Source organism: Antechinus flavipes, chromosome 4, assembly GCF_016432865.1.
Source record: "Antechinus flavipes isolate AdamAnt ecotype Samford, QLD, Australia chromosome 4, AdamAnt_v2, whole genome shotgun sequence".
Lineage (NCBI taxonomy): Eukaryota > Metazoa > Chordata > Mammalia > Dasyuromorphia > Dasyuridae > Antechinus > Antechinus flavipes.
In genome coordinates, this window is record NC_067401.1 from 422,724,153 (window position 1) to 422,736,774 (window position 12,622).

At 36.1% G+C, this 12,622-nt stretch overlaps 1 protein-coding gene across 2 annotated transcripts in view; it reads left to right on the plus strand.

Annotated features, from left to right (window-relative positions):
- CENPL (centromere protein L) overlaps window positions 1-12,622 on the plus strand; it is a 35,549-nt gene that overhangs the window by 15,360 nt on the left and 7,567 nt on the right. Inside the window, exons 3-5 of one of the 2 annotated variants that reach the window (XR_007953838.1) lie at window positions 785-1,036; window positions 9,965-10,507; window positions 11,824-11,963. Coding sequence is in view for 1 of the 2 variants with exons in the window: in XM_051998929.1 (XP_051854889.1) it covers window positions 785-1,036; window positions 9,965-10,507 (795 nt within the window). In the remaining variant the exon portion in view is untranslated. The remainder of the gene's footprint in view (window positions 1-784; window positions 1,037-9,964; window positions 10,508-11,823; window positions 11,964-12,622) is intronic. The other variant, XM_051998929.1, reaches the window with a different exon arrangement.

A 12,622-nucleotide genomic window follows, 5' to 3' on the forward strand; every position in this document is an offset into this window, starting at 1 on the left:
CCTTAAAGTTTACAAAGCACTTTGCTCAACATACTTTGCTCAAAAATCAGTGATCAAATAGTAGGATACATTTTGTAATTGTATTGAACTTTTGAAAAATAGCACTAGTTTAATTTCATCAGTAATTCAATAGAATGCCCATTAATATGGTTATTTTCTTTTTCTTAACTTTTTGATCTTCACAGTATAGAGAAGTGATAGGTTTTTGCTGTTTTTCTTTAAGATTTATAATGACAAAATGTCTAAAGAGCTTTTGAAATCTTCACTTTTAAAACATAGCTTATAAGTACATATAGTCTATTATCTGTATTGTTTGCCCATATAAACACTCCAGGACTAAATATTAATTTAAAGTTATTTTTCAGCTTATCTCTCATTATATTAATATATAAGATTTTACATATGACATAGTTGAGAACCAATAATTTTTGGTCACATACATCTTTTTGATTAATCTTCTGTTTGAGTTAGCATTGTAAATGATGTTGAACTTATGGGTATAAGTGATAGAGCTAGGGTATAAACAGAAGAATATCGTTCTGTGTTGAGCATTTTCTGTGTACTAGTAAGGAAAACAGAGAAGGGTGGGAAAGGCCAAAAAAAAAAAAAAGGAAAGTGAGAAATAAGAAAAGAGCTTATCTGTGGTAGAGAGTGGCAAAATGCCATCAATACTTTTCAGAAATTATAGGCTAATTACCCTTGGATTAGAATATATAAAGTCTTAATCACTAAAAACAAATTTCCACTTTTATTCTTAAAACCTTAATGTCTCTCTTGATTTTAGGAAAATGTTGACCCACAAAAGATTGCCTTTCTTCTGCATAAACAGTGGACCTTATATTCGCTGACTCCCATGTATAAGTTCTCCTACACTAATCTTAAAAAGTATTCTACACTTCTAAAGGCTTTCCTTGCTGCTGAAAAGCAGAAAGGACTGGCTGTGGACATGGGAGAGGATTTTCAATTCAAAGTGATTTTCTCCATTCTCTCAGGAATGAAAGGAACACACAGGGACCCTGCAGCATTTCTTGTTCAGGTATGAGATATGATTGCCCATGTTTTTTTTCATGTTTATATGATTAAGACTGAATGGAATGTGTAGATAGTTGAGTGATTTCAATTTTCTACTGAAACTAGAAATTTTTAGTTGTGTGCCTTTTAGCTCTCTCTATATATGATTTTAGAACCCATTTCCTGTTATTTATTAATCTGCTAATTTACAAAAATTTTATATTTTTATTTTGACAAATTAAATCAAACTTTATCTTTATATGCCTCTTTTGTGCTTTATTCAGTTTCATTTCTGCTGCCTTCTTATACCTTCTTGTCTGTTGCTTAATATTGGTTACTTAAGCTTTTTCATCAAATGATGAACAGAAAAAGATTAAAATCAGCCCATATTAATCCTATGATGAGTGGATTCACAACTGGTGGATTAAAAGAACCGGTCTGAGGAAAAATACAAAACTTTTGATTTAATATAGATTATTGCTTCACTTGTACATTTTAATACTCTCTACAATAATACATATATATATATATTATAATAACTTTTTATTGAGAGAACCCATGCTAGGGTAATTTTTTACAACATTATCCCTTGTACTCACTTCTGTTTTGATTTTTCCCCTCTCTCCCTCCCTCCATCCCGTCCCCTAGATGGCAAGCAGTCCTGTGTATGTTTAATATGTTGCAGTATATCCTAGATACAATATATGTATGCAGAACCGAACAGTTCTCTTATTGCACAGGGAGAATTGAATTCAGAAGGTAAAAATAACCCAGGAAGAAAAACAAAAATGCAAATAGTTTACATTCATTTCCCAGTGTTCTCTCTTTGGGTGTAGCTGCTTCTGTCCATCATTGATTAATTGAAACTTAGGTCTCTTTGTCAAAGAAATCCACTTCCATCAGAATACATCTTCACATAGAATAATACATATATTAAAGTGATGACTCTTATCCTTGTCATTGAGATAATATTTGAATTAAATTCAGTACCACTGTCATTGAACATAAGAGTTGGGGCAGGGGGAATTCTCACCATTTATGATTTGGAAGTTGTTTGCAGTATATTTTTTGTAATACAAATTTTATGGTTAATAAAACTGAGAATTAGAGATTCCATAATATATGTCTTTGTGATTGACTTTTATTAAGTTTGGCTAGGAGTCAGCAACCTGAATTGTCCACTGTATCTATGACTATCAGGATAGGATCCAAATCAAATCAATTTATAGAATTTACAGAATTTGAGAGATGGAGGGGACTTTAGAGGCCATCTAATCTAAATCATACTTGGATCAGAATCTTTGAGTGAAAACTTTAGGGCAAAAGAATCTATTATCAACCAAAGAAATTCATTCCATTTTGTGGAAGTCATAATTTTAATGAAATTATTAGCAATAAGCTGTAATTGTTTATTGGAATCAGGAAATTTTTCCTTATGTTGACCTGAAGTAGGCCTTTTCTCTAACTTCCAAATTCTACCCTCTGTGGCCAAGCAGAATAAGTCTAATATCTTTTCCACATAATATCTGTTCATATATTTTTAGATAACTCTCATGTCAGTCAATAGGCATTTATAGACACTGTTAAGTGTTAGGGATACAAAAGAAAAATAATCTTTGCTCTTTAGGAGTTTATATTTTAATGTGGTTCATAGCATGTATGCAAACAAAGTATCTACAAGGTAGATACAGAGTAGATGGAAGTTAGGGAGAAAGGCACTAGCAACCAGAGGAACTAGGAAATACCTCCTATCAAATGCATTTGAACTGAGTCTTGAGGGAAACAAAGACCTTTTCAGGGGAAGTGAAGAAGGAAAATTTCTGGGAATTGGGGGAAAAGCCACTGAGAGAAACAAGGAGTAGTGTATCCTATGTGAATAAGTCTGCTACTGCTGGACTGTAGAGTGTATGGAAAGGAGTCACATGTAGAAAGCTGGAAAAATAGGGGTTCCAATGAAGAGCTTTTAATATCAAAAGTTTAGATCAAATCTAAGGTAGCCATTGGGGTTTATTGAGTAGGGTATAATGTGGTTAGACCTATCCTTCAGGAAAAATCATTTTGGCAGGTATGTGGATGATGGACTGGATAAAGGGGAGGCTTGAGTTAGTGCAGGGGTCCTCAAACTTTTTAAATAGGGGGCCAGTTCACTGTCCCTCAGACTGTTGGAGGGCCAGACTATAGTAAAAACAAAAACTTTGTTGTGTGGGCCTGAGGGGGATAAATATCCTCAGCTGCCGCATCTGGCCTGCAGGCGGTAGTTGAGGACTCCTGAGTTAGTGGAAACAATTAGAAAACTATTGCTGTGGTCCAGATGAGGGCTGAGAATTACCTGGAACAGAATGGTACTTATGTGAATAGAGAAGGGAATGAATGTAGGAAATGTTCTGGAGGCATAAATGATAAAATCTGGCAATTGCTTGAATTTGAGATTAGGAAGAAAAAGAAGTCAAGGTTAATGTTGCAGTGTAGAGCCTTGTTGACTTGGAGGATAGTCACGTTCTCAACAGTAATAAGGAAGTTTAGAAGAGGAGTGGCTTTTGGGGGAAGGATAATGAGTTCTGGCCATAGTCTCTCTCTTGAATTACACTCCTGTCACCAATTGCCTACTGAATATTTCAAATTGGATGTCCTTTAGAATATCTCAGATTCACTAAGTCTAAAACATAAAACTTTTTGTCTTTCTCTACATAAATTTTATTTTTTTAAAGAATCATCTCATTATACTCAGCTCAACCCAACTATTTCTTTCAAACTACCCAAATAATAACAATCATAAAAGTACTGCCAATATTTTCATATATATAAAATAAATAATTTGATTTCATTGGTTCCTTATAATTGGTCTTTAATGTTTACTTTATATTTCTTCTGAATGTTATATGTTGAATTTTCCCTTAAATTCTGGGAGGGTTGTCACAAAAGCCTAAAAGTCTTTCAGTTCATTAAATATCCTTTTTTTTTTTTTTTCATTCAGGATTATATTTAACTTTTTTCAGTAAATTAACCTTGGGGGTAATCTAGCTCTTTTGCTCCATGGAATATAATATTCCAAGACCCATGGTACTTGTATTTTGTATTGTTCACTGCCATCCCTTCAGTGGCTGCAAAGTACAGCTGTCCTCTTTGCCTTGAAACTAAAACCCAGGGATTCTGTTCTCCTTTCAACTGCCCATAGCCAGTAGGGACCCTAACCCTCAATATTATTCTCACCAGGTATGTGCTAGCTCCTTCTTGTAGTCATTCCCTGGGATGCATCTGATTAGCAGAAATGTGCTTGGTATCCCTTGACAAAAAAAGTCCTTTAATCTTTCCCTATTCAGCTGGCAGACTTCTCTCACTCCCCAGCACATACACACTGTCTGCAAAATAAAAATTTCTGAGGCTAGAGGCTGCCCATCAATTTAGGTGTCCCCAAGGCATCTTGTTTGTTGATTCTTTTTTTTTTTTCCCTGAGGCTATTGGGGTTAAATGACTTGCCCAGGGTCATACAGCTAAGAAGTATTAAGTGTCTGAGGCTAGATTTGAACTCAGGTCCTCTTGATTTCAGGGTTGATGCTCTATCCACTGTGCCATCTAGCTGCCTCTTGTTTGTTGATTCTTCAGTTGACCTGGAGGTGTTTGTACTTCACTCAGGCTGAACCTTCACCCCTGCAGATCTGATCTTTCCTGGGATTTTCTCTTTGTCTTTGGAGAACAACTATTTTACTCTGTGTTTATTTTGGCTGTTTTGAGATATTGTTCTGTCTTTTTTTGTGGAGAAAATTTGGAGAGCTGAACGTTTTCTGGCTTTTACTTTGCCATCTTTCAGAATCCTCTAGAGAAGGAAGCATTTTTGAGCAAAGTGAGTAACATCATTATATTTATATCTTTGGAATGTTACTTTGGTAACTGAGCAGATGAATTGCACAGAGGAGAGAACTTGAGAAAGCAGGGAAAGCAAATAGGAGTTTAGAACATTCATTGGAATAGTCTAGGAGATGATAAGAGTCTGAATGTAGCCTTGTGAGTAGACAGAAGGAAATAGACTCAAGAGAATTGACAAGATTTGGCAACTGGTTAGAATTAGGGACCTGAGGGAAAAAAGAGCCAAGGATGATTTTGGGGCTGGAAAATAGAGAACCTGAAATATATAGTGATAACTTCATCAAAATAGGAGAGGGATCAGTGTAGGTGGGAGGACAGTACGTTCTGGTTTTGACATATGAAGTTTGAGGTGCCTTGGGAACATGCAGGTGGTGATAATTAGCAGGCAAAGGACAACTTCTGATTGTAAATTAAAAGGGAGATTTAAGGTTGGTGATACAGATTTAGGAGTCATTTGTGTGGAGATCATAAGTGAACTCACAGGAACTCATTCAGAGAAGAGAAGGCCCAGAGCAGAGTTTTGGGTGATACCCACCGAAAGGGAAATGGATATGGATAATGATCTGGCAAAGGAAACTAAGAAAGAGCAATGAGATGAGAAGAAAACCAGGAATAGAAGTCATAGAAGCCAAGGGAGCCAGAAATATCCAAGAGAAGGGATACCTCAAAAGCAGAGCAGTCAAATAAAAGGTTATTGGATTTAGCAGTAAAAAAAATTAGAAATTTTGGAGAGAATAGTTACAATTGAATGGTGTAGTCAGAAGCCTTTTTGCAAGGCTTTGAGGAATTAGTGTGTTGTGAGAAACTGGAGACAACAAATATAGGCAATTTAAAAAAAAAAGGAAGCTTTTTATTTCCAAAACACATACAAGGATAATTTTTCAACATTGAAAAATTGGAAATTTTGGAATTTGGAAACATGGAAAAATTGGAAAAACCTTGTGTTCCAGTTTCATCTCTTTCCCCTCACCTCATCCTCTAGATGGCAAGTAATCCAATATATGTTAAACATGGTAAAAATATATGTAAATTGAATATAAGCATATATATTTATACAATTATCTTGCTGCACAAGAAAAATCTGATCAAAAAAGAAAAATGAGAAAGAAAATAAAATTCAAGCAAACAGCAAAAAAAATGAAAATGTTCTGTTATGATCCACACCAATTCCTACAGTCCTCTCTCTGAGTATAGATGGCTCTCGTCATCACAATCATTGGAATTGGCCTGAATCATCTCATTGTTGAGAAGAGCCACATCATCGTATAATCTTGCTGTTGCTGTGTACTGTATGCTGGTTCTGCTCATTTCACTTAGCATCAGTTCATGTAAGTCTCTTTAGGCTTCTCTGAAATTGTCCCTGCTGTTCATTTCTTATAGAAAAATAATATTCCATAACATTCATATACCATAACTTATTCAGCCATTCTCCAATTGGTGGGCATCTACTCAGTTTCCAGTTTCTTGCTCTTACAAAAAGGGGTGCCACAAACATTTTTGCACATGTGGGTCCCTTTCCCTCCTTTAAGATCTCTTCGGGATGTAAGTCCAGTAGAAACACTAGGCAGTTTTTTAAATGGGGGTTTGGTTATGAAAGAGAAAAGAGAAAAAAGATTATAGCTTAAAGGGGATGGTAGCATCAAATGAATAATTATGTGACTACTAGTGAAAATTTCATCATAGTTGTAGGAAGCTGGGAAGGAACTAGTGTGTGGAGATAGTTGATGAGAGAAAGAATAAACTGTCAGGATGCAGAATGGTAGGGATCAGAAACATGAGCACTGGGACTTGGGCAAGAAGATTGGCCATTAAACTATGGCCCGCGGATGCAGCAGCTGAGGATGTTTATCCCCCTCACCCAGGGCTATAAAGTTTATTTAAAGGCCCACAAAACAAAAAGTTTTTGTTTTTACTTTTTTTTTTTTTTTTTTTTTACTATAGTTTGGCCCACCAACAGTCTGAGGGACAGTGAACTGGCTCCCTATTTAAAAAGTTTGAGGACCCCTGGCCTAGAGCAATGGAGAGAATGGGGGTGGGGTGGGAATGATGTGGAGCTTCTTGAGATAAGGAGTAGGGGAAAAGAAGGAGCTCACAGAAAATAGCTTCAATTTCTTCAGTAAAGTAGGAGATGAAAGCTTTTAACATGTCTGTGAGAGGAGATGGCGTATAAGGGATTTGAACAAGGAAGAGATTTGAAGTAACTGTTGTGGGTAGTGTATTAATCAGTTAGGAGTAATATAAAATGCTATACAAAATTTGAGAGTCCAGTTGAGATGAGTTAACAAATTTGTAATTGATCTGATTGCATGACTTTCTCCAAAGATTTTCAATTGCACATTAGGATTGTTGAAGTTCTCAAATCTCTCCTCACTTTATTCCACCCTTCACTTAACTGTCAGACAAGTAATCTTTCTAAAGCAAAGATTTGACCATATCATGCCTTCTATTCAACAGATTCTATTATTAGACTTTCTTTGACCTTCAGGATCAAAGATAAAATCCTCTTGTATTCAAAGCTTTATGATCTGGTCCCTTCCTACTTGACCTTCAGGATCAAAGAAAGATAAAATCTTCTGGCATTCAAAGCTTTATGATCTGGTCCTACTTCCTATTTCCTATTTTTCCTGGTCCTTTCCCTTTCCTTAAACCTTACTACCCTCTCCTCCCCATACACTTGTGTACTCTAATCTAGAAAGGTATGATCTCTTTGTTATTCCTCAAACAAAACATTTCATCTCCAGATTCTAGGCATTTTTGCTTGTTGTCTCACATCGAGAATGTTCTCCCTCCTTGTTTGTTTCTCCTGACTTCCTTAAAATCTTGACCTAAATTCTACCTTCTGCAAGTCTTTTCTGGTCCTCCTTAATTCTAGTGGCTAGTACTTTGCATGTAGTTTTCCTGATAAAATGTGAATTCCTTGAGAAGAGGAACCATCCTTTGTTTCCTGAATGCTTGAAACAGTGCTTAGTACATGATAGACACCTTGGGCAGTCTGGTGAAGCTTGTGAGTCCCTAATCAGAATAATATGTTTAAATGTCTAAAATAAAACAGTATGACACACCTGTCAGATTGGCTAAGATGACAGGAAAAAATAATGATGAATGTTGGAGGGGATGCGGGAAAACGGGGACACTGATGCATTGTTGGTGGAGTTGTGAACGAATCCAGCCATTCTGGAGAGCGATCTGGAATTATGCCCAAAAAGTTATCAAACTGTGCATACCCTTTGATCCAGCAGTGTTTCTATTGGGCTTATACCCCAAAGAGATACTAAAAAAGGGAAGGGGACCTGTATGTGCCAAAATGTTTGTAGCAGCCCTGTTTGTAGTGGCTAGAAACTGGAAAATGAATGGATGCCCATCAATTGGAGAATGGCTGGGTAAATTGTGGTATATGAATGTTATGGAATATTATTGCTCTGTAAGGAATGACCAGCAGGATGAATACAGAGAGGCTTGGAGAGACCTACATGGACTGATGCTAAGTGAGATGAGCAGAACCAGCAGATCATTATACACTTCGACAACGATATTGTATGAGGATGTATTCTGATGGAAGTGGATTTCTCTGACAAAGAGACTTAACTGAGTTTCATTGGAGAAATGATGGACAGAAACAGCTACACCCAAAGAAGGAATACTGGGAAATGAATGTGAACTATTTGCATTTTTGATTTTCTTCCCGAGTTATTTTTACCTTCTGAATCCAATTCTCCCTGTGCAACAAGAGAACTGTTCGGTTCTGCAAATATGTATTGTATCTAGGATATACTGCAACATATTTAACATATATAGGACTGCTTGCCATCCTGGGGGGGGAGAGGAGGGAGGGAGGGGAAAAAACGAAACATAAGTGATTGCAAGGGATAATGTCGTGTAAAAATTATCCTGGCATGGATTCTGTCAATACAAAGTTATTATTAAATAAAATAAAATTAAAAAAAAAATAAAATAAAACAGTATGAAAAAGGAAAATAAAGATGTAATTTCCCTCCAAGTTTACAGACCCCTTGAAATCTATTTACAGACTTCTTAGGGGCTTCTGGATTAAAAACTGGACTAGAGGTTCTGTAGAAGCCTTCCTGTGCTACATCCTTCCCAGACCATCACGCTGGAGAAAGGACTAGCTTTAAAGTGAGAGGACCTGAGTTCAGATTCTTCATGGTCCACTTCCTCATTGGGCTAATTACTTAAATGTTCTTTTGTATGCTTCTTCTTTTTTTTCTTTATTTAAATTATAACTTTTTATTGACAGAACCCATGCCTGGGTAATTTTTTACAACATTATCCCTTGCACTCACTTCTGTTCCAATTTATTCCCCTCCCTCCAACCCCTCCTGCAGATGGCAAGCAGTCCTATACATGTTAAATAAGTCACAGTAGATACAATATATGTGTGCAGAACCGAACAGTTCTCTTGTCGCACAGGAAGAATTGGATTCAAAAGGTAAAAATAACCCGGGAAGAAAAACAAAAATGCGAACAGTTTACATTCATTTCCCAGTGTTCTTTCTTTAGGTGTAGCTGCTTCTGTCCATCATTGATCAATTGAAACTGAGTTAGATCTTCTCTTTGTCAAAGAAATCCACTTCCATCAGCTTTTGTATGTTTCTTCATGTGTAAATGTGGAAAGTGTTGGTTCAGAAGACTGCTGAGGTTACTTCAAGTTCTAGTTTTCTGGTCTTGTGTCTCTGGATATTGATCCACTCTGTTAAATAGATTAAATGTGTGCACCATGCTCCAGTACTCTTGGCTTTTATTGCTTTTACAGTGATAAATGTATGATCATGAAAGTGGGAGGAAGACCTGATTTTTTTAAACCTTAATTGGAAAAAAAATTTGTGTCACATTTGTTCTCTGGAAAGGGAGAGGAAAAGAATACCTGGGGATATTTTGAGTGATGTAAAAACAAAAGATATCAGTAAAATCTATTTTAAAAATTAATAAGTTAAAAAAACTGTTAATTGAAAAATTTTCAATTTCTGATAGAGTATGTTGGTTGTTATAATAAAAACAAATTAGGAGAAATAGGAATTTGTTCAGTGGGTGGTTGAATTTGAACATTTTAATGTATTTTTTTTTCTCACAGGTTGTATCCAAATCCCAACCGTCATCAAAGAATTCAGAAGATAAAGTAATATGGACAGGTTGGTTTTGCTGTGTGCATGGAGATAGTCTTCTAGAGAATGTGCCAGATGATTTTACCTGTCTACCTTTGTTCCTTGCAAATGGAGCAGAGTCTAATACAGCCTTAATTGGAACTTGGTTTCAGAAAACCTTTGATTGTCGCTTTACTCGATTAACAATTAGTGCATTCAATCTTTCCTGGATGGCTGCTATGTGGACTTCATGTAATCTGGAACATTATAGGGCTGCTACAGAATTGCTTTGGTCTGTACCATGTAGCCCTCAGAGTTTGGACATTTCTTATGCAATAAATCCTGAAGATGCAAAAGCTTTGTGGGACAGTGTCCACCAAACACCTGAGGAAATAACACAGGAGGAAGTGGACCTATTCATAGACTGCCTTTGTTCACATTTTCACAGACATTTCAAAATCAATTTGTCAGCTACAAGATTGGTCTGTGTGTCAACATCTGTAGCTTCTGCACATACTGATGGGAAAATAAAGGTTAGTTGAGCAGTTGAATTATAATTAATTAGTTTTGCTTTATGACATAGCTTATAAAACAATTAGCAATTATATTTTTAATTAACAATAAGGAAAGTGAAAAAAAATCATTTGTGTGAGTATGAGATCTGTACAATTTATTTATAGGTAGATTTACTTTCAAAGAAGACAACTTAATTATACCATTGTACATAATGTATTTTTATTTCATTGATAAATTCTGCTTGAGTTTGATAAATTTCTGCTTGAGTTCTAACTTTCTCACTTAATTTTTATGCTGCTTTAAGGTTTGTAAAGTATTTATATATATACATATATGTATATATAATATCTCATTTGAGGATTCACACAACAACCTTATGGAATAGATGCTTTCATTTATTTATTTATTTTGGCTGAGGCAGTTGCGGTTAAGTGACTTGCCCAGGGTCACACAGCTAAGAAGTGTTAAATGTCTGAGGCCAGATTTGAATTCAGGTTCTCCTGAATTCAGGGCTGGTGCTCTACCCACTGCACCCCCTAGCTTCTGTATTAATAGGTGCTATTATTATCCTCATTTTACAGATGAGAAAACTGAGACCAAGAGAGGTTATATTACTTGCCCAGAATCACACAGCTAGTGAATGTCTGAAGCTGCCTTTGAATTTACTCCATTCATGGTGCCATCCAGCTGTCTATGGACAAATTATTTGACCTGAATAATCCTGTTTCCTTTACTATAAAACAGGACACTGAACAGGGAGCCAGAAGTTCTGACTCTGATGCTGGATAGATAACTATCTGGCTTTGGGCAAGTCATTTTACGTATCTGGGCCTTGGCTTTGTCTTCTGTAAAATGAAGGGGTTAGACTTAAGGGTTCTTACTCTTTTTTTGTGGTTTGGATTCCTTTGGTGCTTTGATAAAGCCTGTGGGATCCTCAAAATACAATTTGTAAATGCTTAATATAAAATGAATGAGATTTCCAAAAAATCCAGTTCTCTTGAAATAGTTAACAAAATAGAAGAAAAGCACAAGTTCACATGCTTCAAATAAAGATAATCCAAAAGGTCCTTGCCAGTGATCAGTCCCATGAGTTTGTTCCTTTGAGCCTATATGAAAGAAAGACTTACTACAGGTAAAAAAGGTAAACCATGTCCTATAAGTTTAAATCCATATCATCTGTGAGAAGAAGATTTGTCTATTCAAATGTCTTTTGTAGATTGTTTCTATTATAGTAATAGCTAGCTTTTATATAGTGCTTTAAGGTTTGCAAGTGCTTTACAGATACTTCATTTTAGATTGTGAGGGAGATGCTATTATGATCCCCATTTTACAGATGAGGAAACTGAGGCAGACAGAGGTTTAATTGACTTGCCCAGGGTCCCACATCTAGTAAGTTTCTGAGGCCAGATTTGAACTCAGGTCCTCCCGACTCCAAGTTCAGCACTGAGTCATCTAGCTACATCAACCAACAAGGTAAGTTACTAAGGCTTAAAAACTGTGTAAGGACTTTAATTGTGAGTTTAAGTTTAAACAATATAAAACATAAATCATCATAGAACTGAAATGAGCTTGAGTTTTTATTATGTGACAGCAATTTTAGTTGCTAAAAGCTCACGCTTTTTGTCTTTTTTTTTTTGTTTGTTTGTTTGTTTGTTTTTTTGTTTCTAAGAAGTGTTTTTTTAAGGGGGATGGGGGAAGTAGGTTGGGGAGACTGCGTTTCCCTATCTCCCACAGGCTGGAAGTTCAGCCTTTGCTAAGCACTTTATATTTTCTCATTTGACCTTCATCCCAACAACTCTTTGAGATGGGTGGTATTACTTTCCCTATTTTATAGATACTATTTTACAGAACTGAGGCCAACAGAGGTGAAGTGATTTGCCCTCTTAAGAGTCATATAGCTAGTAAGTGTCTGAGGTTGGGTTTGAAATTTGGCCTTTCTGGCTCCAGGCCCCCAAGCTCTTATCTACTGTACTGTATCATCTAGCTACCCTTTGCTCCTGGGGCTCACCATATTAATGTTGGGTTTTGTATGAACATGTCATTAGCATTAATTATACTTTAGCACTGACTGCCCCATCTAACCCTAGGGTTCTTGATAGCTGAAGTTGCCAGATAAATGATGGATGATTACA